Source organism: Theobroma cacao, chromosome 5 (assembly GCF_053813885.1).
Source record: "Theobroma cacao isolate CCN51 chromosome 5, ASM5381388v1, whole genome shotgun sequence".
Classification (NCBI taxonomy): domain Eukaryota; kingdom Viridiplantae; phylum Streptophyta; class Magnoliopsida; order Malvales; family Malvaceae; genus Theobroma; species Theobroma cacao.
This window is the reverse complement of record NC_142643.1, coordinates 46924481-46950532: the sequence shown is the minus strand read 5'-3', so window position 1 is coordinate 46950532 and position 26052 is coordinate 46924481. Positions and strand designations below refer to the sequence as shown.

General features: G+C 35.4%; 3 protein-coding genes across 3 annotated transcripts; all 3 read right to left on the bottom strand.

The window, feature by feature from the left end:
* Positions 1-955: 955 nt before the first annotated feature.
* On the bottom strand, positions 956-5360 carry LOC18507221 (disease resistance protein At4g27190-like). The gene is given in 4 exon segments (XM_088806703.1): positions 956-1168; positions 2866-3257; positions 3260-3875; positions 4005-5360. Coding segments are annotated over 4 exon segments (2577 nt in total).
* A 963-nt stretch (positions 5361-6323) lies between these two features.
* On the bottom strand, positions 6324-17706 carry LOC148763029 (uncharacterized). The gene is made up of 20 exons (XM_088806449.1): positions 14823-17706; positions 13869-14321; positions 12940-13365; positions 12100-12819; positions 10785-10893; positions 10593-10702; positions 10374-10443; positions 10226-10299; positions 10043-10138; positions 9865-9960; positions 9287-9414; positions 8868-9102; positions 8560-8778; positions 8370-8480; positions 8079-8258; positions 7883-8011; positions 7680-7775; positions 7232-7414; positions 6968-7143; positions 6324-6817 (listed from the first exon to the last, which is right to left on the bottom strand). Exons 1-20 carry the CDS (start codon positions 17361-17363, stop codon positions 6601-6603), a joined length of 6369 nt encoding a protein of 2122 aa, XP_088662575.1. The 5' UTR covers positions 17364-17706; the 3' UTR covers positions 6324-6600.
* A 953-nt stretch (positions 17707-18659) lies between these two features.
* On the bottom strand, positions 18660-25606 carry LOC18507220 (topless-related protein 3-like). Its single transcript, XM_088806453.1, has 20 exons — positions 25093-25606; positions 24468-24576; positions 24288-24397; positions 24069-24138; positions 23920-23993; positions 23740-23835; positions 23562-23657; positions 22976-23103; positions 22556-22790; positions 22299-22466; positions 22124-22210; positions 21630-21782; positions 21440-21550; positions 21152-21331; positions 20955-21083; positions 20753-20848; positions 20171-20353; positions 19906-20081; positions 19430-19627; positions 18660-18976 (listed from the first exon to the last, which is right to left on the bottom strand). The coding sequence occupies exons 1-20, from the start codon at positions 25582-25584 to the stop codon at positions 18853-18855; spliced, it is 3015 nt and encodes a 1004-aa protein (XP_088662579.1). The 5' UTR covers positions 25585-25606; the 3' UTR covers positions 18660-18852.
* Positions 25607-26052: the final 446 nt, after the last annotated feature.

The window sequence follows — 26052 nt, the reverse complement described above, 5'->3', positions numbered from 1 at the left end:
TGTACTTTAAAGTCTCAATAATAGAATAACAGTTTCACTCCGTGGATGTAGGCAAGAGGCCGAACCACGTAAATTCTTGTGTTTTTCTGTTTGTTTATTTTCTCTGAATTTTATCTTTGTTGATTCTTGAGCAATTTTCACAACATTATATCATAAACGGAGACAAGTTCCAAGCTAGTCTTGACGCAAAGGATAAAAACAAACTTTCATACCAAGTAGCAATGTGTGTTGCCAAGGATGAAAATCCATAGTTGTAACCGTGGATCCTTGATGCATGGTCAAAGCCAGTGTTCTTGGTAGGCCATCCAATGACGAAGCATGCTGTTGCAGTGTAGGCAATGTAACCAAAAATAGAGGCAGATAAACATATTAAATTGTTAATGAAACAAAACCAAGTGAATGTAAGATTATTCAGATTTTAAAGTAAGAGAACAAGTTAGCAAGTATCCAAAAATGAATAACTAAACAAAGAAAAAAATGAAAAATTACCTCCTCAACTTATTGAGCAAAGCAAACACAATATGTTGTATATGCAAGTCTTCATACACTTAGATTACATTTTCAAACTTTTGTAAACTTCTTTTTAATGACAATAGTGATTTTTCAAAATTGAATAACCAAAATAGAAATCCTTGAAAAGTAAAAACAAAAGAAACAAAGTGATTTTTTTTTTTTCAACTAGTACATACTACTTAATTTTTTTAATGACACATGTAATGCCCTATAAAAATAAAATGAAAGATATATAAGTGAAATTGAGGGAGGATACTCTATCAAATTCAAAAGTGAGCCGTTTCCAATCCTTTTTTTTTTCTTTTTCCTATTGAAACTAGTAAATTTTAAGTTATTGATTGTGATCATTGTGAGTTAAAACAAAAGAAACAAGTGATTTTTTTATTTATTACATACTACTTAATTGTTTTTAATACATGTGTCGACACACTATCAAAATAAATTAAAAGTTGGTTATATAAGTGAGGGAGGATACTTGATCAAATTCGAAAGTGACAGCCAAAGTGACAGCCGTTTCCAATCCTTGCTTTTTGGAAACAATATCCTTTCCTCCACAGCCAACTATTTGAAGATCTCTAAGTTGTGGAAGATCTGATCTGGCCAATGAGGCTGGAAATACATTCTTCAGATTCTCACAACAACTAACATGTACTTCCTGCAAATTTACAAGTTTTTTGGGGATCATTTTTCCAAATATACTTGAGGCTTGGTAGATTCTCAATATGCAATTCTCTTAGTTGAGGGGTGACAGCACATATTTCTTCCATATTTGACCTTCCCACTTCAAATATTCCTTCTAGCAAAGCACATCTCTCAACTCGTAGAGTCTGCAGTCCTTGAAATGCTCTCAGCGTATTAGTTGGGAAAATGGTCAATAAATCATCACAATTTGCAACTTGCATTCGTTGTAGTTTGGGAAATGAATTCACAAGGAGTTGGTTCTGCCATATCATCTTTATGCTTCTCAAGTTGGAAATAAAAATGTTCTCCAAACTAAGAAATGCAACCTGTACGTAATTAATTGATCCTGTTGATTAATGAAATGTTTAAATGCATTTGTTCCTATAATTAAGGCTAAAGGCATGGAAATAGGAAAACAAGTACTGAAAAGAATGCTAACAATAATCTACCTTTTCATCAAAGAGAACATGACTAGAGAAACACTGGCTCCCTTCCATTGTAGATTTCTATACGAACCCCTTCAGTTCTGGACAATCACCTATGTACAGTGACTTCAAGGTTGGAAATTCAATATTCTGATGTTTTGAGCATAATCCAATGAGATGCCAAAGACAATTTAAGTTTAGAGAGGCTAATTTAGGAAATAAAGTCTGAGCCTTGCTTTCTTCGTCAATATCCTCTGCGGAAATTATCTCTCTCAAACTATTGCAATAACTTATCTCGAAGTATTCGAGATGCACTAGCCTTCTAGCCATGGAATATGTTAATAAATGTTTTAAGTTGTCACAATAGTTAATGAACAATGTTGTCAACTTCCCAAGATTGCAAAAAGAATTATGCCATATCCTTTCAACATCAGTTGACAGCAACTCCAAATGCTCCAAGCAAGAGAACCATATCTACATACATGTAAGTAATTTACATTAAAAATAGTACAAAAAATAAAAAAGACATTGGAAGAAAGACTATTTTTTTAGTTTTAAACAATCATAGAATTGTAATGAGATTTAATTGCTGGCATTTAGATGATATTTAAATTTTTTAAAAAATTTAATAAAGAGTAGTTTATGCCTAATTTTAGAATGTTGATTTTGAAATTTATTTACAAAAATGAACAAAAGCTTGACCCTTAAGATCTCTAATTAAACCTACAATTATGTCAGACTCTTGTGTATATATATAAGTTTATCAAAAAAAAAAAAGATAAATATAGTACTACACAATTTGTAAAACAGATTATAGAGTGCAAAATTTATAAATTTATAATGGTAACTAAATTTCTATTCAATTTATATTTTGAGTCATTCTGGATATAATAAAATAATACGAATTTAATATTTTTTTTAAAAGCAATATCTTTGACTTCATTAAACTGAATGAGCTTTGTAACAAAGCATGAAGGGTATAAGTGCAGACAGCATTTGCAGGATTTCAACAACCTACATGCCCTGTTCTACGTACACTGAAAGAAAGAACGAAAACCAACCTTATTGCATGTGAGATCAACCTATGTAACTATATATTAGCATACGCTCCTTAGGATGCCCAAAATTGTCCCACAGAGTTTAACATTTGAGAATATTGGCTGATCTTGTAAAGAAAATCTAAGAAAATTGAAAATAAGATTAATATATATCTTAAAACGAGTAAAAGATAAAAATTAATAAATACCTTTTCACTGAAAAGAGGCAACTCATGTTGAGGCAATGAGGTAGAGCTGCTTTTGTCTTCAGAGCAAAAGCTAATGAGATATGGTAGCCTTCTAAATATCAAATATCTCAATTGAGAAAATTCAATTTTATCAACTGAACCATTATCATTAAAGATATATTTAATCATTGAAGCATCTTGGAAGAGATTGTCATCTAAATATAGAGCTTCAGTTTTCTTCAAAAGCATCTTAATTCCATGATCCAAATGATAAGTGGTTATACTTAAGTCAAGTGCCAGAGTCCTTGAACACCCATGCCCATACTCATTTCCATCAAACCATGGCTTATCATAATTTCCTATGAAAATCTTGTATCTTTCCAACTTTTGCAACTCTTCAACGAACAAGCCCCCTGAATGGCCTCAACATCAAGAATATTAACTTCTAAAGCAGCCAAACGAGTCAACTTCTTCAATTCAGCAAGACTAGCATTGCTTCGGGGATTGGCATGTCCCTCTACTTCCCATTGAATAAAAGTGCCTGTCATGTATAATTCTTCTAATTTGGGCAAACTTGATAAGACATTTGGTGAAATTATTTTGAGTTTAGTACAATAACTTAAATCTAATAACTTTAGTTTAACCAGTTGTCCAATTTCTTTAGGTAAAATTCTGATATCAGAATTTGAAAAGCTAAGAATTTCTAAATTCTTAAGCTCTCCAATAATGGCTATATCTCCCAATTCACATCCATCTAAGCACAATGTAAGAAGGCATTTTAGGAGACAAATTGACGAAGATAGAGAAGAAACATGCATATTAGTCACATGTAAGACTTTAAGACTTGTTGTTTTCCTTAAGAAGTTGAGTGGCATTTTCAGGAAATAATCCTCGCTAAACACACGTAAATAAACAAGCTGTGGGCAATTCAACTCGTCAGGAAGCTCTCTAATACTTGGAAATACCAAATGAATCTTGTTGCACTTTTTCATTCTCTCTTCATCAGGCCAATCTTTCAGAACATCCTCCTCCTTTGGTGCAAAGACGTAATTGTCCACAGAAGCGATTAACATGGCAACATCATAAACAAGATCATGCACATTAAAGTACTCGTTATTGGTACTACCAAGCAACAAGCAAGAGGTTTTGAGTTTACTCACCATTGTTAACAAGCTATTTCGTGCTTCCTCCATGGTGTCAACACCTTTAATTACACCCAAACCAATGGCATATTTCAACAAGTCATCAATGCTTGCATCACGATGTACTAGACTACAAAGCAGAAAAGCCTGTTTGAGTTCTTCATTTTCTAAATGATTGTAACCCAACTCTATAGCTGAATATACGTCTGCAGATATCCCAGTGAAGTTTCTTGAGGAAGGCTTCTGTAGTAGCCGTAAAGCATCCTTCCAAACAAATAAACCTTTATTTCTCAATGCCCTCGCAACTGTTGCAATGGCCAACGGCAATCTTGCACATTTTTTGGCTACCTCAATTGCGGTAGATCGCAACTCAGAACTTTCAACACTGTCGGCCCCAGCCATCTTCCTAAACAAGTCCCAAGCTTCTTCATCGTCTAAATCATCAATTGCAAAAGTTTTGTCAGCATCCATCTCATTGGAGAGAACATTTTGATCTCTTGACGTCAACAATATCTTGCATCCTTTGTGTTGGTTTCCAAATGGAATTCCGACTTCCCTGAGATCTAGTTTCTTCCAAATATCATCTAAAACAACAAGAACCATCTTCTCTTTCTTCAACCTTTCATGCAATCTACGAGCTCTTGCATCTATAGTTTTATCTTCTAGTCTTAAACCCAATAATTCTGCAATATTTTCTTGAATTTTCTGAATGTCAGGAGTTTGAGCCACAGTTATGGTAACCACCGAATCAAACAACTTAACCTCTTGGACTTGTCTGGCAACTTCATTGACTAGTGATGTTTTGCCCACACCACCCATTCCGTACACCCCTATCATGCTGATAGCAGCATCTTTCATTGCCTCCATGATATCGTTGAAAACCTTCTCTCTTGATTTGAAGGTCTCAAAGCCATTAGGAGATGCATCCACTATAGCTTCTGGAACATCTAGATATCCCACTCCATTAAATTGACATTGCCCGATGAGATCGTCAACGGCCGCGGCACCATCTTCTGCTTTCCTGCTAAGCTGGTAGCGAGACTTGATATTGGGACACAAGCCGATGAAGCACTTGTTCTTTGCTTTTTCTTCAAGATCTTTCACCCTCTTGTCCTCTTCATCGATTACCTTGTCCACAGTCTTTCGCCAATGCTCAATGTCGGCTTTTATCTTCTCCCCATTCCTGTTTGCAGCATCAACCTCTTGCTGAACACTTGCTCTTTTTGCTATCAACGACTTTAATTTCTCCTCGAACTTATCAACATTTTTCTTGTGGATGAATACATATCTCATATGACGCTTAACTTCATGGAAGATGCCTTTCGCAGCCTCCGAAGCAACATTGGCAGCAGCACCAGTTATAACAGGATCCATATTTTGTATTCAACAGACAAACAAAGCAAATGACAGAAGAACAGAGAGAACGGAGTAGCAGACCAAAGAATGAAAACAGAAAGAACTAATATATAAATAACGAGGTTATTAAGCCAAATAATCCGAATGGTGAGAAATTGGAAATGGCGGCTTTCTTCAATAACTATCGCTACGAACAAAGAGGCTACTAAGAAACAAAGTGAAAGGTTCTATTCTATTGTTTTGGGTGGAGAGTGGAGGAAATTGAGAAGACGAGAAGGGAAATAATGATAATGGAAGACAGAAGCAACAAATTAAATGAAAGGGTTGTGAGAATCGAAGAGCAAGGGAAGGTAAAGTAAGATAGTAGTGACGAGTTGAGCAGAAACGTAGATATGGCATTAATGAAATTGAAATATGGTTTTGATTCTTTTTGTTTCTTCAACTTGCTGTACAATTAATAATACTATATTTTCTAACGTACCAAGCTTCGCGTGCTCATATGCCACTAAAAACAATTCACTTTAAGCCTAATAAAATACTAGGGTTGGGCCTTAGGTCATGTGCACAACACTTACATATTAAATTTTTCCAACTTGTTTTACATCTCGATAAATGAATGGTTTGGATTGATGAAAACTGCTTCGGGAACCTAAGTGGAGAAAGGGGCCCTTGATAATTGTGCAAGCAACTTGTCATTATTAAAGGGGTCCTTGATAATCGAAAAGGGAGGAAGCTGGAAATATATACATTCTACGGGGAGAGTTTAATCTTACAATAAATTAACGTTCGATTAAATTCACCCTTAGTTAAAATGAATTAAGCATTAGTCTTTGTTAATCTTACTTAAGTCTCTATTTACCCTACTAATTTTCTGCAGGCTCAGCATGATAAATCTATATATATGCCTATCGGATGATGACTATTTCTGGATTGAAAGATTATTTAGTACTCAAAATACAAGAAATCAGAATTACTACTGTGTTTATTAGGCAAAAATAATAATAATAATAATAGTATTAAGTCTGTTTCCAAGAAAAAAGAAAAACACTCGTAAGGTGTTAAGTACAAGCAAAGTAAAACTACAAGAAGTATGAATCAAGTAAGTGGATTATACAAGAATGGGGCAAATTCCTAAACATTTACGCTTACTTTTGAATAAGCTGGGGTTGGGACATATGGTAGACTAAAAAGTAAAAACCTAATCATCTACATTTCATAAATTATACAAGACACTTTTGGATATATAGTATTACATATCTCATCTTTGTAACTGATCCGGTATGTGATTGCCCGTTGTAGATGACGACGTCGTGCTACCATTCACCACCCCGCTATCGACCGTTTGACTCACTCCCCATTTCCCTTCCGATTCTGTGGGCTCCATCACTTTAACGGATCCATCGCTCAACCCGATTGCAAATTGGTTTGCCTCCATTGGATGTGCAGCCACCACAAGTGGGTATACAGCTTGCTTTCTGTAAAAAAACAGTATACTCATTATGAAAGCAACACCAGAAAAATTTGAATGGTTGCTGTTGTACATGCAATGCACCGAAACCTACGAACAAGAATTTAAAGGCGACTACAGGCACCATGCTTGCATGGGAATACAACAGATAACTTACCCCTTTAAGATTGCCTGGGACAAGTAAACTGATGAAGCAATACGACATCTAAGTCTCAGGCTATCAGCCTCAAACACCCCAACATTACCATCCAAAAAGGTCGCATAAACAGATTGGTTGTTACAGGAGTATGTTGCGTAAGATATGGGCGCAGGCAGAACATCTTCCGGAATCCACTGCAGCAAATCAATGGATTAGAAAGTGTCCCCTGTCAAATGCAATATTTTATATCATTAAAGCTACACCACTTTTTGTCTTTCCTACCTGTCGTATGCGCTCCATCTTGGAGGCATCGTATATTGCTAACTGCGTTTCATGAACTACCAGCAAGCGAATTTGATCGGACTGAAACTGTATTCGTGTGTCACCTGTAGGTGCCTTTCCAGCTGGGATTTGCATTGCAACCGATTTCCTTTTCACCCATGTAAAAATGCTCCACACACACAGCTGCAGAGAACAGCAAGATGTTAGCAAGTAGTATGCATGGCCAGTAGTGGGAGCAAGACTCTGTAATTATCAATAAAAAAGTTACAGGAAACACGTAAAAGGTTCTTAACCTGATGAAAAAAAAACCAACTGACAAAATTAGTTGTATCTTTTCTATTTTTTTAATGATTTTTTTTTTTAAAGTTAATGGTTTTGTATCATTTACACTCTATAGACAAGATATGGCCTAAAATAAGTAAAAATGACAAGCCTGGATACCACTTACATGAGCATCAGCACCTGAAGAAACCAAGATATTGAGGCTGGTTGAAAAAGCCAAACCGGTTATTCGCTTTTGGTGACCTCTCAATTTTGATTTCATCTAAAAAATTTAAAACAAAATACATTGGAACCACTTAAGAAAGCAGTATAATACAAGGGGAAGAATAATAATAAGAACACACCAAAAAAATTGTTAGGAAGTATCACCTTATCCACCTGAACATTGTAAATATAAATACTTGAATCATCCATTCCAATCGCTATGATATTTTTATTCTGAGGATGGAATGCTAGGAAGGTTGAAGCTGGAGGAGGAGGCAAGAATGTTGCCATTACCTGCTCGTCATGTGTTACTAGCATTGCAAACAAAAAGTACATTCAACAAGAGCACATGAAGGCATACCTTGAAAGTCATCATGTTAAACAAAGAAACTTTTCCACCGGTGGCTGACATTACATATAAATCATTCTTTGAGAGTGTTATGCATGGTACTGCTTCTTCCAGGTTGACACCTGAGACATCATTAGTCATAAGAAGACCACTGTTTGGTTGCCAATGTTGTGGAACGACATTGGCAGTGGCCTTTAAAGTTTAAAGGGCTTTAGAGTTTTCCTCTCCAATAAAAAAGAATTTATAAAGAAAATCTTACAAGTGAAACAAGCAAGAAATCTTATTCGAGAGAAAGTGTTGTACCTCCCCAGATGGATTCTGTTCATTGCGGGGCCACTTCCATAGCTTCTGAACACCGTTTGACCCAAGAGCCAAAATACCAAAACCAGAATTGGTATAGAGAAGCCGAACAACCTTCAAAGAGATGCAATGATTCAGAGCTAAACAGTACAAAAGCATGGTATAAAACTGATTGTTAGGGGAACTAACAAACCTTGCTGGAAGTATCTGTGCTGTCAGGTAAGTTAACTAACCGACACTGAAGAGGATCCACAATTTCAGCTAATTGCCAAGGTTTAGTCTTCTCTATTGCATCATCCACAACTTTTAGAGATCTGAGACCCACATCATTGGCAAGTATTTTGAATCCATTGTCTGCTATTGTGACAGCAAGGAGATTTCCTTCCTTATTGAATCTCACACGGGGAAGGCTCTGAAGCAATTAATATGATTGTTTAGAAACCAAACTTAATAGCATACCTTGTCTAGAAAAGAGCTATAAACTTAGAGCATTTAACTTACAGGGAGTCCACCCTCTGCATCTGTGAAAGTGAGAAGTTTGCTGTTATCCATGTGCCAAAACTTTATCTGACTATCTTCTCCTGCAGCTAAAAATTGATTTTGCGTTGTGTCAAATGACACGACACCTGCAGATTTCTTTCCAAACCCAGTATAAATCCTCTTTACTACTCTTTGACTTTTATACCACTCAGCCAGATAGGATTGTCCATCTTTACTTGTTCCACAAGTGAACAGTCTGAAACAAAAATTAGAAATTAATAAAAAGTTCAAAATTAGAACAAAATGAATAACATGTAAATTTGGACAACAAAAGGTTAATTAAAGGTGTTATGAGCAAACAAACGTTTTGGAGAATGAAGACAGCTCAAGTTTTTAACAGGAAATTACTAAAATTCCTATCTTAAAATTAGTGATCATACCTACTTCCATCAGCACTGTAAAGCATTGTAGTAGACCCGTGACCTAGAGCAACAAAGTCAGCTCTAAACTGCAGATCATTATATAGCCAGAGTATAATTGTCCCATCGACAGCGGTTGAATATATGAGCTGCAATGATGTAGATAATTAGCAAATGAAAGTATAAACTCCCATTCAAACTGCAAAGGTAAGCTAAGCATTCAATCGAACCAACAAATACTATAATCTCCACAAGACTTGGCGTAAAAGGATAAAAGAGCGTGAGTCAAATGTTTTGGACCAGTATGGAAATGGTTTAAAAAAGCAGGCAGCTCTGTGATGGATATTAAACCACATGAGGAATCAAAAATTACAGGCAGTGATTGGTGGGAGCACAATGTTATACGAAATTATGTGCATTTAACAAGTTGGTTGTGACAGCATCTTTAGGTAGTAGGGATTGGTTTGAGTTGCAGTCAAGACGGAAACAAAGGCAACTGGTGCGGTAGTTTTGCAATTACGGCTTGGTCACTTGTTTCCTATTCTTAATACTAAAGAGTATATATAATCAATAACCAATAACATTTTTCGTATTTCTACCGGAATACTCTGTTTCTGATGCGGGCAGATGGAATAAACTGGTGCATCATGACCTTCAAAATTAAACAGCTTTTGTCCTGTCATTGAATCCCACACCTGTTCCATTTCTTTCATCAGGATAATAACAAGAGATATCCAGTTTAATCCAAACTTCTAGTGAAAATTTACCATCTCTCACCTTTATGAGCTTGTCATCTCCACAGGTAACAATATACAGTTGTTTGTTTGGATGAGCAAAAGCTAAGTCATTTACACCACCAACATGGGCATCAATCTGTTAAAAAGAGAAGAAGAACAAGAAAAAGTCAAACACCAGTTATGTACTCATTTACTTTGAGAAGTAGAAAATTTATCAACAAACCTCTAAGTGTTGTATTAGATCATTAGATCCAGGATAAGCATACAAGTGAATTAAGTGTTTGGAAAATGAAACCCCTGCAGCAAGAAAGACAATAAGTACAAACAATATACAAACTAAAATGTTTATAATCTAACAAAAAGGCACACACCTACAAAACTTCCATCAGGACTCCATGTGACACGTTTGACAGATATGGGTGTATCATTGACCATCAAACCCTGCAAGTAACTCTTCCAACAAAATAAATTGCAATGTTGAAACCCATAGAAATTGCTAAGACAGACATGAGTCACACGACTGCATTAGTTCAATACATTTGAAAAAGAATATCATACAGAGAAATCTCAATAAGTAATGACACACAAACCTGAAATGTCATTGAACATGCCGCCATATCCCATATTTTGAATGATTTTGTAATAAACCGCTTACGCATTCCAAGTTCCCACAGTGTGATTTCAGCATTAGCAGAACCAACTGCTCTTAAAAACATTGTATCATAAAAAGAGACAAGTTTCAAGCTAGTCTTGGTGCCAAGGAAAAAAATAAACTTTCATACCGAGTAGCAATGTGTGCTGCGATGGATGAAAATCCATGCTCGTAACCGTAGATCCTTGATGCATGGTCAAGGCCACTGTTGTTGGTAGGTCATCCAATGACCAAGCTTGCTGCCGTGGTGTAGGATATGTGACCAAAAATAGAGGTACAGAAACATATTAAATTGGTAATGGAACAAAACCAAGGGAATATGTCACCAATGCAATATGAAAGCTCATATTGGATTGACAAATACTTTGATACCACGATTCAAGACTTTAAGTAGTGGTGCTTTAATAACTTTTCAAAATTAAATCACATAATTTTCAAAAACTTAAACTCAAATTGTTAGTAGTGAATTATATAAACACTTATATAAATCTTAATAATTACATTCACATCTAATGTGAGATATAATATCACAAAATCTAAGATTAATCAAATTGTAAAGTGACAAAACAAGTAACCTAGTAACAAGAAATGAATGACTAAAGAATGAAAAATTACCTCCACAACTGATTGAGTAAGGAAAACAAAATATGCCATTTATGCAAGTCTTTGTATACTCATATTACATTTCAATCTTTTCAAGGCTTCTTTCTAAGCATAATCATTTCTAATTTTCGCAATTAAAATGTAAGGTCCCATTCAAACAACGTATACATGGTCTACATATTACTCCAATTTTAATTGCACTTTTACATTAAAATTTTATTTTGATTATTTAATTTTAAAAAATCATAATTTGATCACTAATGTTCATGAAAGTTAATATTTTGATTACTCAATCTTTAGATGCTAACGAGAATAACGTAGCTTGCCACGTGACATGTGATGAATGTCAACATACGTGAAAAGTGACATCACTCAGCTTGTTAGCTTGCATTAATTAACTGATCAAAATATTAATTTTCACAAATATTAGTGATCAAATCGTGATTTTTCAAATTGAGTAACCAAAATAAAAATCCTCAAAAAGTTAAGTAATTAAACACCTAATTTACATTTTTTCCTAGTAAACTAGTAAATTTAAAATTATCAATTGTGATTATGAGTCTAAACAAAACAAGTGATTTTTAAAAAAAAATTATTACATACTACTTAATTTGTATAAATTCTACTAATTAACTAGTCGTTGACACATGCAATGGCTTTGTAAAAAATAAAATAAAATATTTTGGCAAGATCACATATGACTAATATGATGCTTTGCACTCTAATTTACTAAAAGTTGGATGTATAATAGCTAGCACACTATAAGGACCAAGTAGCTTTTCACATAAACGCGAGCATCTATCTTAATTAATTTAGAAAGAGTGGAGGAGGTGCATGCATACCTTTTCAGCCAAGAACAGTGATGGATGAATTAAAACATTAGGCGTATTTACGATGCTGAAACATTCTGTACCGAATATTTTCGTTTTGCCACATTTATATGCTTTCAACTGTTTTAACATTGGCCACTTGGTCGTATGCACCCCTGGGTAGAAACATTTGAGTTGTGGTAGGTTCCAAAGCTTAAGGGAGGATACTTGATTAAACTCGAAAGTGACAGCCGTTTTCAGTCCTTCCTCTTTGGAAACAATCTCCTCCACTCCGCAGTCATCTATACAAAGATCTCTAAGTTGTGGAAGAACTCTGGCTATTGAGGCTGGAAATACATTCTTCAGATTCAAACAGCACCAAACATGTATCACCTGCAGATTTTCAAAGGTAAAAAATCCTTGGGGATCATTTTTCCAAATATACTTCAAGTTTGGTAGATTCTTAATAAACAATTCTCTTAGTTGAGTGGTGACAGCACGTGCTTCTTCCACACTTGACCCTTCGACTTCAAATATTTCTTCTAGGAAAACACATCTCTCAACTCGTAGAGTTTGCAATCCTTGAAGTGCTCTCAACGTATCAGATGGGAAAATGGTCAATAAATAATCACAATTCACAACTTCCATTCGTTGTAGTTTGCGAAAGGAATTCACAGGGACTTGGTTCTGCCATATCATGTTGATGCTTCTCAAGTTGGAAATAAAAATTCCCTCCAAATTGGGAAATGCAACCTGTACGTAATTAATTCATGCCAATTAATGAAATGCTTAGAAGCATTTGTTTCTATAATCAAGGGCAAATGCATGGAAATTGGAAAACAAGTACAGAAAAGAATGCTAACAATAGTCTACCTTTTTGTCAAAGAGAGATTCACTAGAGCAACATTGGCTCCCTTCCATTGTAGATTTGCATATGAACCCCCTCAATTCTGGGCAACTATCTATGTTCAGTGACTTCAAGGATGACAATTCAATATTCCTTAACTCCAGAGAGTTCAATTGAGGAAATAAAATCTTAGCCTTGCTTTCTTCTTCGATATCCTCTGTGGAAATTATCTCTCTTAAGCACTTACATCCAATTATCTCCAAGTACTCGAGATGCACTAGCCTTCTAGCCATGGAAAATGATAATAAATGTTTTAAGTTGCCACAATCCTTGATCACCAAATTTGTCAAATTCTCATGATTGTAGAAAGAACTAATTGAAAGCTCATTATGCCATATCCTTTCAACATTAATTGAGCACAATTGCAAATTCTCCAAGCAAGAGAACAACACCTACAAACATGTAATTAATCTACATTAATAATAATACAAAAAAAATTTAAAAAAAAAAACAACAAAAGAAAGACTTTTTTTTGTTTTTAAACAATGATTGAATTATAATAATTTAGATGAGATCCAGTCGTTATCATTTATATGATATCCAAAATTTAAATAATTAAATATAGAGTAGTTCATGCCTAATTTTTGATGTTGGAATTTATTTACAAAATTGAATAAAATCTCAAACTTAAGATCTCTAACTAAACTTACAATTATCTTAGGTTCTCGTATATAAGTTTAAGAAAGGATAATTATAGCATTACACAAATTTCTAAACGGACTACAGAGCGCCAAATTATAAATTCGTTATGGTGCCTAATTCCTTTACAATTTATATTTAGACTCATAAAAGATGTTATAAAATAATACAAATTTAATATTTGAGAACATTAGCTGATTGTATGGGAATGCTAACAGGAAAACAAGTATAGAAAAGAATGCTAACAATAATTTACCTTTTCATTGAATAGAGCTTGACGGGAGAAATGTTGGCTCCCTTCCTTTGTAGATTTGTAAATGAACCCCTTCAGTTCTGGACAATTTATTATCTTCAGTGACTTCAAAGATGGAAATTCAATATTCTGACATTTTGAACAAAATCCGATGAGATGCTGAAGATCCCTTAACTCTAAGGAGTTCAATTGAGGAAATAAAATTATAGTCTTGCTTTCTTCCTCCTCGATATCTTCTGTGGAAATTATCTCTCTTAAGCACATGCATCCAATTATCTCCAAGTATTTGAGATGCACTAGCTTTCTAGCTATGGAAAATGATAAAAAATGTTTTAAGTTGCCACAATCTTGGACAATCAATGTTGTCAAATTCTCATGATTGTAGAAAGAATTATGCCATATCTTTTCAACATTAATTGAGGATAGCTGCAAATTCTCCAAGCAAGGGAACAACATCTACAAGCATGTAATTAATTTACATTAAAAATAGTACAAAATAATAAAAAAGACAACGGAAGAAAGACTAGTTTTTTAGTATTAAACAATCATAGAGTTGTTACAATTGTTGGCATTTAGATGATATCTAAATTTTTTAAAAATAAATATACAATAGTATAATGTTGATATTGAAATTTATTTACAGAATTGAACAAAATCTCGAACTTAAGATCTCTAACTAAACCTACAACTATGTCAGACTTTCGTATTAAAGTTTAAGAAAAGATAAGTATAGCACTACACAATTTTCTAAATGAATTATAGAGTGCTGAATTTATAAATGTATCATGGTGGCCAAATTCCTATTCAGTTTATGTTTTGACTCATAATTAATATTCTACAATAATACAAATTTAACATTTAAGAACATTGGTTGATCATATGAAGAAAATATAAGGAAATTGGAAATGAGATCAACATATTCCTTAAAATAAGAAAGAGATAGAAATGAAGAAATACCTTTTCATTGAAAAGAGGCAATTCATGTTGAGATATTGAGGTAGAGTCACTCTTGTCTTCAAAGCAAAAGCTAATGAGTTGCGGTAGATTTTGAAGTGTCAAAGATCGTAATTGAGGAAATTGAATTCCATTATCATTAATTATATATTTGATCACTGAACCATTTTGGATACAGAGATACTTCAAATGTGATAAGCTTTCCTCATCTTCTAACTCTTGGATTGCAATCTTGACACCTTTCAATTCATCTAAATACAGAGCTTCAATTTTCTTCAACAAAATCTTAATTCCATGAGCCAAATGATCAACGCTTGTACTTAACTTGAGTCCCAAAGTCCTTGAATATTCATACGCACCAAACCATTCCCATTCCCATTCCTTTCCTATGAAAATCTTGTATCTTTCCAACTTTTGCAACTCTTTAAAGAACAAGCCCCCTAGCACGGCCTCGGCATCAGGAATATGAACTTCCAAAGTGGTTAAACAAGACAAAGTCGTCAATTCAGCAAGACTAGCATTGGTTCGATGGTTGGCATGTCCCCCTACTTCCCATTGAATAAAAGTACCATACATATATAATTCTTCTAATCTGATCAAACTTGATAAGACATCCGGTGAAATTATTTCGAGCTTTGTACAATGACTTAAATCTAATAACTTTAGCTTAACTAATCGTCCAATTTCTTTAGGTAGAATTTCAATATAAGAATTCGAAAAGCTAAGAATTTCTAAATTCTTGAGCTCTCCAGTAACAGCTATATCTGCCAATGCACATGCATATAGACACAATGTACGAAGACTTGTTAGGTGACAAATTGACGAAGATAAAGAAAAATACACACGAGTCAAATGTAAGACTTTAAGATTTGTTGTTTCCTTAAAGAAGTTAGGTGGCATTATCAGGGAACCATCCTTGCTAAACACATGGAAATAAACAAGTTGTGGGCAATTCAACTCGTCAGGAAGCTCTCTAATACTGGCAAATCCCAAATGAATCTTGTCGCACTTTTTCATTGTCTCTTCATCAGGCCAATCTTTCAAAACATCCTCCTTGTTAAATGCAAAAACATGATTGTCCTTAGAAGCGATTGACATGGCAACATCATAAACAAGATCATGCATATCAAAGTAACGATAACTGGTGTTACTATCAAGTAACAAACAAGAGGCTTTGAGGTCACTCACCATTGTTAACAACCTATTTCGTGCTTCCTCCATGGTGTCGACACCTTTGATTAAACTCAAACCAATGGTGTATTTCAACAAGTCATCAATGCTTGTATCACGACGCACTAGACCGCAAAGCAAAAAAACCTGTTTGAGTTCTTCATTTTCTAAATGATTGTAACTCAACTCTATAGCTGAATATACGTCTGCGGATATTCCAGTAAAATTTCTTGAGGAAGGCTTCTGTAGTTGTCGTAAAGCATCCTTCCAAGCAAATAAACTTTTATTTCTCAATGCCTTTGCAACAGTTGCAATGGCTAGCGGCAATCTTGCACATTTTTTGGCTACCTCAATTGCTGTAGAGCGCAACTCAGCACTTTCAATGCTCTCGGCCCCAGCCATTTTCCTAAACAAGTCCCAAGCTTCTTCATCGTCTAAATCATCAATTGCAAAAGTTTTGTCAGCATCCATCCCATTGGAGAGAACATGTTGATCTCTTGACGTCAACAATATCTTGCATCCCTTGTGTTTGTTTCCAAATGGAATTCCGACTTCCTCGAGATCCAGTCTCTTCCAAATATCATCTAAAACAACAAGAACCGTTTTCTCTTTCTTCAACCTTTCGTGCAATCTACGCGCTCTTACATCCGTACTTTTATCTTCTAGTCTTAAACCCAATAACTCTGCAATATTTTCTTGAATTTTCTGAATGTCAGGAGTTTGAGCCACAGTTACTGCAACCACCGAATCAAATAACTTAACCTCTTGGACTTGTCTTGCAACTTCTTTGACTAGTAATGTTTTGCCCACACCAGGCATCCCATACACCCCTATCATGCTGACAGTAGCATCTTTCGTTGCCTCCATGATATCGTTGAAAACCTTCTCTCTTGATTTAAAGGTCTCAAAGCCATTAGGAGATGCGCCCACTATAGCCTTTGGAACATCAATATATCCCACTCCATTAAATTGACCCAGTTGGATAAGGTTGTCGACAACCACTGCGCCTTTATTTGCTTGCTTGCTAAGCTGATAGCGAGACTTGATATTGGGACACAAGCCAACGAAGCACTTGTTCTTTGCTTTGTCTTCAAGATCCTTCACCTTCTTCTCCTCTTCATTGATTACCTTGTCCACTGTGTTGCACCAATGCTCAACGTCCGCTTTTATCTTCTCCCCGTTATTATCTGCAACAGCAACCTCTTGCTGCACACTTGTTCTTTTTGCTATCAATGACTTCAATTTCTCCTCAAACTTGTCAATATTTTGCTTGTAGATGATTACATATCTCATATGACGTTTAATTTCTTGGAAGATGCCTTTCGCAACTTCCGAAGAAACCTTGGCAGCAGCACCAGTAATAACAGGATCCATTTGTTTTTATTCAACAGACAAGCAAAGTAAATGACAGAAGAACAAATATAACGGGTGAGCAGACCCAAAAGCGAAAACAGCAAGAACTAATATATCAATAACGATTTGAGCAAGCCGAATAATCAGAATGGTGAGAAATTGGAAATGGCGGCTTTGTCCATAAGCTATATCTATGAACAAAGAGGCAACTAAGAATCAAAGTGAAAGGTCCTGGTTTTTGGGTGGAAAGTAGAGGAATGTGAGAAGACGAGAAAGAAACAAAAGGGAAAAATGATAACAGAAGACACAAGCAACAAATGAAAGCAAAAAATGAAAGGGGTTTGAGAATGAGGAGAGCAAAGGAAGCTAAAGGAAGATAATAGTGATGAGGTGAGCAGAAATGTTGTGTCTATCTGGGTGTTAGAACAACTGGCAATGTAATTAAACTATGGTTTTAATGTTTTTTGTTTCTTCAACTTGCTGTACAATATGATATTTTCCAACGTATGCCAGTAACCTTCCTTGTTCCTTCTTCTGGTTTCTTCTTGTACCAAGCTTCGCATGGTCAATTGCCACTAAAACCAATTCAATTACGACGTGTGCCGTAAAGCCAAACGTACACTTCACGCTCGATAAATGAATGGTTTGGATTTGATCGTGAAGCTATTGAGAGAAAGTGGTCCTTGGTAATTGTGTCTGCAACTTGTCATTAAATATCAAATTTGGTTTAATAATAATACTTCATCAGCACACCCATTACGTTGGTGAATAAGACTGCCTCTCCATTTATCAAGCAGGACTTACCAAAAGTCTTCATTTTCAACCTTTTCAGTTGTGAAAAGCCAAATGTAGACTTCACGCAGAAGCCTAAGAGAAGAAAGAGTCCTTGGCATTTATTTTCCTTTCCTTTTAAGAAATTTCATGAAAATTAAAGAGATAAATAATTTGAAAACATCATGGCATACACCTACTAAGACGACTACATAATCTGACATCAAGACAGAGTAAAAGAAGTCCATAGCCCAAGCTAAGTCGGAGAGAATGGAGAAAAATGTAAGGGAATAGAAGTGAACTCTGTCTCACTCAGGCACTCCAGTCCTTCAATTTTGGATTGCCTGTGTGGTTCAATCTCCTACTTTCTTCTTTATCGGCAGTCTAAATTTCTGGTGTTTGTCATTTTATTTATATATCATGGCTGTGAATTGGGTGACTATAGTGGTGGCCACTGTGTTTATTTGGTCATAATGCTATGACTTTCATCCGTGATTGATCATATATGATATAGTGATCATCGACCATCTTTTATTGGTGTTGTAGTTTTATTTGTATTAGACCTCTTCAAGGTGGCATTGCCACCTGTTTTATCATTGATCTACAAACCTTTTACTTTTTGGCTGAGGAAAAAAAGTAATAAAAATGCAACAAATTATTTTTGCTTCCCCGTTTCTGTAAAAGCAAATATCATATCAACTTCAACTTTTGTTGATCAAAGCCTATAGTCCTGAAGGCTTCAAAGTAGTTTAGCAAGCTCAGAACGGAAAACTGGATTTGCTTCTATGAGTTTTTTCAGTTCTATCAACACTTGACTGCGAGCAGTTATTGTATCCGGATATTTGGAGAGCTTCTCATGTTCCCTGCATTCGGATGAGAAAAACGTCATTATACGAGTATGAAGATTTCAAGCATCCATTTGGCATTGGCTTACATGACACGGAAATTTATAGAATTTTTAAATGCAACAATCACATAGATGCTACTGCAAATTAAATCACTCGTTTCTTCTGCTTTCTTCTTTGAATTCTTTTCTTCCTTCTAGTAATTAAAATTTCAAACAACTTAAACCAGGAAACAACAAATTCATTTCCTAATTTAATTCGATTCTCTGAATTGTAACAAATCAAGCTAAGTAAAGACAAAAAAATCAATGATTAAAATTCCATTGCATCAAAAATTCATTTCCTATGCCTGACTGAATTAAGGCATCAAAAACCTCCTTCTACAACCAAAATTCTTTATTATTTTCACCATTTACCACCAGTTAAGCTCAATTTACCGCAGCTAGTTAAAGTAGTTTTAACTAATTTTACCATAATAACTGCACGGTTGTGTGATTGCTTGTGGTAGATAACGATGTCGTACTACCATCCACCGGTGCACTCACTCCCCACTTCCCTTCTGATTCTGTGGGCTCCATCACTTTAACAGATCCATCACTCAACCCGATTGCAAATTGGTTTGCCTCCATCGGATGTGCAGCCACCACAAGAGGGTATACAACTTGGTTTCTGTAAAAACAGTAAACTCATTATGAAAGCAACACCAGTAAATTTGAATGTTCGCTGTAAAAACAGTTTGGTTTCTGCAATTTGTAATAAGGAATTAAGGATACACCAAAACCTACCAGTACCGAGAATAAGAACATGGTACAAGAAAAGGGAAACAAGACAGATTAATGGTTTGATCATAGTAGACTTTATAAGTTAAGATAGTCCAAATAATACTAACAAGAATTAAAAGGCGACTACAGGCTTCATGCCTGCATGGAATACAACGGATAACTTACCCCTTTAAGATTGCTTGGGACAAGTACACTGATGAAGATATACGGCATCTAAGTATGAGGCTATCAGCATCAAACACCCCAACATTACCATCACGAAAGGTAGCATAAACAGATTGGCTGTTACAGGAGTATGCTGCATAAGATATGGGCGCAGGCAGAGCATCTTGAGGAACCCACTGCAGCATATAAATGGATTAGAAAGTGTTCCCTTTGACCAGTGCAATATCATATCATTAAAATCTATACCACTTTTTTTCTTTCCTACCTGTCGTATGCGCTCCATCTTGGAGGCATCGTATATTACTAACTGTGTTTCACGAACTACCAGCAGGCGAATTTGATCAGAGTGAAACTGTACTCGTGTGTCACCTGTAGGTACCTTTCCAGCTGGGATTTGGATTGCAACCGATTTCCTTTTCTCCCATGTATCAATGCTCCACACAAACAACTGCAGAGAACAGCAAGATGTTAGCAAGCAATAACATCACTCAAAATAAGACCTTTTCCTCATCCCTATTCTCACTTTGCTGGTCGGTAATATGCATGACCAGTAGTTGGGGCAGGACACTGTAATCATCAATAATCAAGGAAGAAAGCATGACCATAATAAAAATATAAAAACTAAACCTAAACAAAAAGAATAAATGGAAGAGATAGGAATCTAAAATGTTATATCAGAGATGATGGCACCTGAAAACACCAAGGAAATTATGTAGAAAAACGACCGGCCAAATCAGTTGTATCTTTTCTAGTTTTTTATGATTTCCTGAGATTTTGTATCATTTATACTCTGTAAATAAGACATGAGCTAAAATAAGTAAATATGACAAGCCTGGATACCACTTACGTGAGCATCAGCACCTGAAGAAACTAAGATGTTGAGGCTGGTTGAAAAAGCCAAACCAGTTATTCTCTTTTGGTGACCTCTCAATTCTGATTTCACCTAAAAATGTTATAACATAATACATTGGAACCACTTAAGAGAACAGGATAATACAAGGGGAAGAAGAACAATAAGAACACATCAAAAAAATGTCAGGAAGTATCACCTCATCCACCAGAACATTGTAAACAAGAATAGTTGAATCCTCCATTCCAATTGCTATGATATTATTATCCTGAGGATGGAATGCTAGGAAGGTTGAAGCTGGAGGAGGAGACATGAATGTTGTCATTACCTGCAAATCATGTGTTATTAGCATGTCAACCAAAAGTACATTCAATACACGATCAAAGGAAGGCATACCTTGAAAGTCATCATGTTAAACAAAGAAACTTTTCCACCAGTGGCTGACATTACATACGAATCATCCTTTGAGAGTGCTATGCATGGTACTGCTATTTCCAATTTGACACCTGAGACATCATTAGTCATAAGAAGACCACTGTTTGGTTGCCAATGCTGTGGAACCACGTTGGCTGTGGCCTTTAAAGTTTAAAGGACTTTAGACTTCTCCTCTCCATTAAAAAACGAATGTATAGAGAAAATCTCACAAGTGAAACAAGCAATCTTATTCGAGAGAAAGTGTTATACCTTCCCAGATGGATTCTCTTCATCGCGGAGCCACTTCCATAGCTTCCGAACACCGTCTGACCCGAGAGCCAAAATACCAACACCAGAATTGGTATATAGAAGCCGAACAACCTTCATAGAGAAGCAATGATTCAGAGCTAAATAGTACAATAACATGGTATAAAACTGATTATCAGAAGAACTACCATACCTTGCTGGAGGTATCTGTGTTGTCAGGTAAGGTAACTAACCGACACTGAATAGGATACACAATTTCAGCTAACTTCCACGGTTTAGTCTTCTCTATTGCATCATCCGCAACTCTTGGCTTTTCGACACTTCTACCCAAGGGATCAACTCCATTCTTGGGGAAAAACCAAGCAATAACAATAAAATCAATTGCAAGAAAAACATCATAAGCATGAAAAACACTTGAAAACACTATAGTCTATTTATAATATAGACAGCCCACTTGGTTCCTTTAAAACACAACATGTTCCTTATTGCATGAAAAGAAAATTGGAAGGGAGAATCCATAAGATAAAAAAAATTTGGCCCTTAAATCGAATTTCCTAATATGCTTGTAAGCAAGAACAAAAGGTTCCTATATACAGGATGAACCATATGGTTATTGCTACAAGCTGCAACCATATAATGTTCAGGAAGAAGTTCTAACGTGACGTGAGGAACATCCAGCTGACATACAAGTATAGGAGAAGGCCTGACAGGAGAGCTTCTTTCTACTTTACAACTGACAGGACCATCATTTGTAACTGTAGAAGAGCCAGAAGCCTAACGAACAGAAAAAAAAGTTAAAACTTGCAGGTCTCAAGAAATGAATATTCTAAGGAAACATTAAGCAAATCCAAATTATCATAACCTTAATTGCAGCAGAAACAATGGGTGTTCTCAATGGATCAAAAGATGATGTTTCAATTGCTCTTAAACATCTAAGACCCACAGCATTCGCAAGTATCTTGAATCCATTGTCTGCTGTTGTGACAGCAAGGAGGTTTCCTTCCTTACTGAATCTCACACGGGGAAGACTCTAAAGCAATCAATATGATTGTTTAGACACCTAACCGAAAAGCATATATTTTTCAGAAAAGAGCTACAAAATTCGAACATTTAACTTACAGGGAGTCCACCCTCGGCATCTATTACACTGAGAGGATAGTCATGTTCTATCTTCCAAAACTTTATCAGGCTATCTTCTCCTGCAACCAAAAAGTGATTTTGCGTCGTGTCAAATGACACCACACCTGTTGATTTCTTCCTAAACCCTTCATAAATTTTATGTATCGCTCCTTTACTTTCATTCCATTCAACCAGAACAGATTGTCCAGCTTTACTTGTTTCACAAAAGAACAATCTGAAACAAAAATTAGATATTAATAGATAGTTCAAAATTAGAACGAAATGAATAACATATAAAATTGGACAACAATGGATTACTTAAAAGTGTTATGAGCGAACAAATTTTTAGAAGAATGAACACTAGTCGAAGTTTTTAACAGGACGTTACCAAAATTCCTATCCTAAAATTCATGATCATACCTACTTCCATCAGCACTATAAAGCATTGTAGTGCACCGGGGTCCTTCAGTATCATAGTCAATTCTGGAACCCATATTATCATACAGCCAGGCCTTCATGTTCCCATCGACGGCGGTTGAAAATATGGACTGCAATGATGTAGATAATTAGCAAACGATAGCAAACGAAAGCTAAGCATTCAATTGAACCAAAAAAAAAAAAAAAACCTACAAGCTCCACAAGATATTGGCCTAAGATGTTAAAGAAAGTGAATCAAATATTTTGGACCACTGTAGCACTAGAAGGAAGATCATTGGCGGTAAAGTTCTAAATGGGAGTACTGAAATGGGTTGGATAAAGCTGGCAGCTCTGGATGGATCTTAAACGGGATGGGGAATCATATATTACAGGTGGTTAGAGCACATTGCTTATACAAAATTTCATGCATTTAACAAGTTGATTGTGGCAGCGTCTTTAGGTAGCAGGGATTGGTTATAGTTGTAGTCACGACAGCAACAGAAGCAAATTACGGCTTGGCCTGTTGTTTCCATTTTTAACACTACAAAGTAAATAGAATCAATAACCAACGACATTTTTTGTGTCCTACCGGAATATTCTCTATCTGATGTGGGCAGATGGAATAAACTGGTGCATCATGACCTTCAAAATTATACCATTGAAGTCCCGTCATTGAATCCCACGCCTGTCCCATTTCTTTCATTAGGATAATAGCAAGAAATATCCAGTTCAATGAAAACTTTTAGTGAAAATTTACTATCTCTGACCTTTATGAGCTTGTCATCTCCACAGGTAACAATGCACAATCGTTTGTTTATATGAGCAAAAGCTAAGTCATTTACACCACCAACGTGGGCATCAATCTGTCAAAAAAAGAAGAAGAAGAAAAAGTCAAACACCAGTTACGTAATCTTTTAGCTGGAGAAGTAGAAAAATTATCAACTAACCTCTAAGTGCTGGATTAGATCATTAGATCCATGATAAGTATACAAGTGAATTAAGTGTTTGGAAAATGCAACGCCTGCAGCAAGAAAGGCAATAAGTACAAACATATGCAAAAGCTAAATTGTCAGTAATCTATCAAAAAGACACACACCTACTAAACTTCCATCAGGACTCCATGTGACACGGCTGACAGATATGGGTGTATCATTGACCATCAAAGCCTACAAGTAACTCTTCCAACAAAATCAATTGCAAGGTTGAAACCCATAGAAATTGCCAAAACAGACATGAGTCACATGACTGCAATAGTTCAATACATTTAAAAAAGTACAACATAGAGAGAAATCTTAGTAAGTAATGACACACAAACCTTGAACGTCGTTGTACATGTCGACATTTCCCATATCTTGAATGGCTTTGTAACCAACTTGTCACGCATTCCAAGTTCCCAGAGTGTGATTTCTCCGATAACAGAACCAACTGCTCTCAAAGACATTATATCATAAACGGAGACAAGTGTGGTGCAAAGGATAAAAACAAACTTTCATACCGAGTAGCAATGTGTGGTGCAAAGGATGAAAATCCATGGTTGTAACCGTGGATCCTTGATGCATGGTCAAAGCCTCCGTTGTTGGTAGGTCATCCGATGACGAAGCTTGCTGCCGTGGTGTAGGATATGCAGCCAAAAATAGAGGCAGAGAAACATATCAAATTGGTAATGAAACAAAACCAAGTGAATCTAAGATTAATTATTCATGTTGTGAAGTGACAAAACAAGTATCCAAAAATGAAAAACTAAACAAAGAAAAAAAATGATAAATTACCTCCTCAACTTATTGAGCAAAGCAAACACAATATGTGATATATGCAAGATTTCATACACTCCGATTACAGACTACATTTTCAAACTTTTGAAGACTTCTGTTTAAAATTGAGTAAACAAAAAAGAAAATCCTTGAAAGTTAAAACAAAAGAAACAAGTGTGATTTACTCTCTTTTTTCCATTAAAACTAATAAATTTTAATTTATCAATTGTGATTATGAGTTAAAACAAAAGAAACAAAGTGATTTTTCTTTTCAATTAGTACATACTACTTAATTTTTTTATGACACGTGTAATGCCCTATAAAAATAAAATAAAAGTTGGATATATAAGTGAAAGTGGGGGAGGATACTTGATCAAATTCGAAAGTGAAAGCCAAAGTGACAGCCGTTTCCAATCCTTGCTTTTCGGAAACAATCTCCTTCCCTCCGCAGCCAACTATTTGAAGATCTCTAAGTTGTGGAAGATCTGATCTGGCTAATGAGGCTGGAAATATGTTCTTCAGATTCAGACAACACCTAACATGTAGTACCTGCAAATTTTCAAATTTAAAAATTTCTTGGAGATCATTTTTCCAAATACACTTGAGCCTTGGTAGATTCTCAATATGCAATTCTCTTAGTTGAGGGGTGACAACACGTGTTTCTTCCATAGTTGACCTTCCAACTTCAAATATTTCTTCTAGTAAAAGACATCTCTCAACTCGTAGAGTTTGCAGCCCTTGAAATTCTCTCAACGTATTAGTTGGGAAAATGGTCAATAAATCATCACAATCTACAACTTCCATTCGTTGTAGTTTGGAAAAGGAATTCGCAGGGAGTTGGTTTTGCCATATCATCTTCATGCTGCTCAAGCCGGAAATGAAAATTTTCTCCAAACTAGGAAATGCAACCTGTACGTAATTAATTGATCATGTTGATTAGTGAAATGTTTAAATGCATTTGTTCCTATAATTAAGGCTAAAGGCATGGATATAGCAAAACAAGTACCGAAAAGAATGCTAACAATAATCTACCTTTTCATCAAAGAGAGCATGACTAGAGAAACACTGGCTCCCTTCCAATGCAGATTTGTGAAAATAAAAAAGACATCGGAAGAAAGACTATTTGTTTAGTTTTAAACAATCACAGAATTGTAATGAGATTTCATTGCTAGCATTTAGATGCTATCCGAATTTTTTTAAAAATTTAATATAGAGTAGTTTATGCCTAATTTTAGAATGTTGATGTTGAAATTTATTTACAAAAATGAACAAAAGCTTGACCCTTAAGATTTCTAATTAATCCTACAACTGTGTCGGACTCTCGTGTAT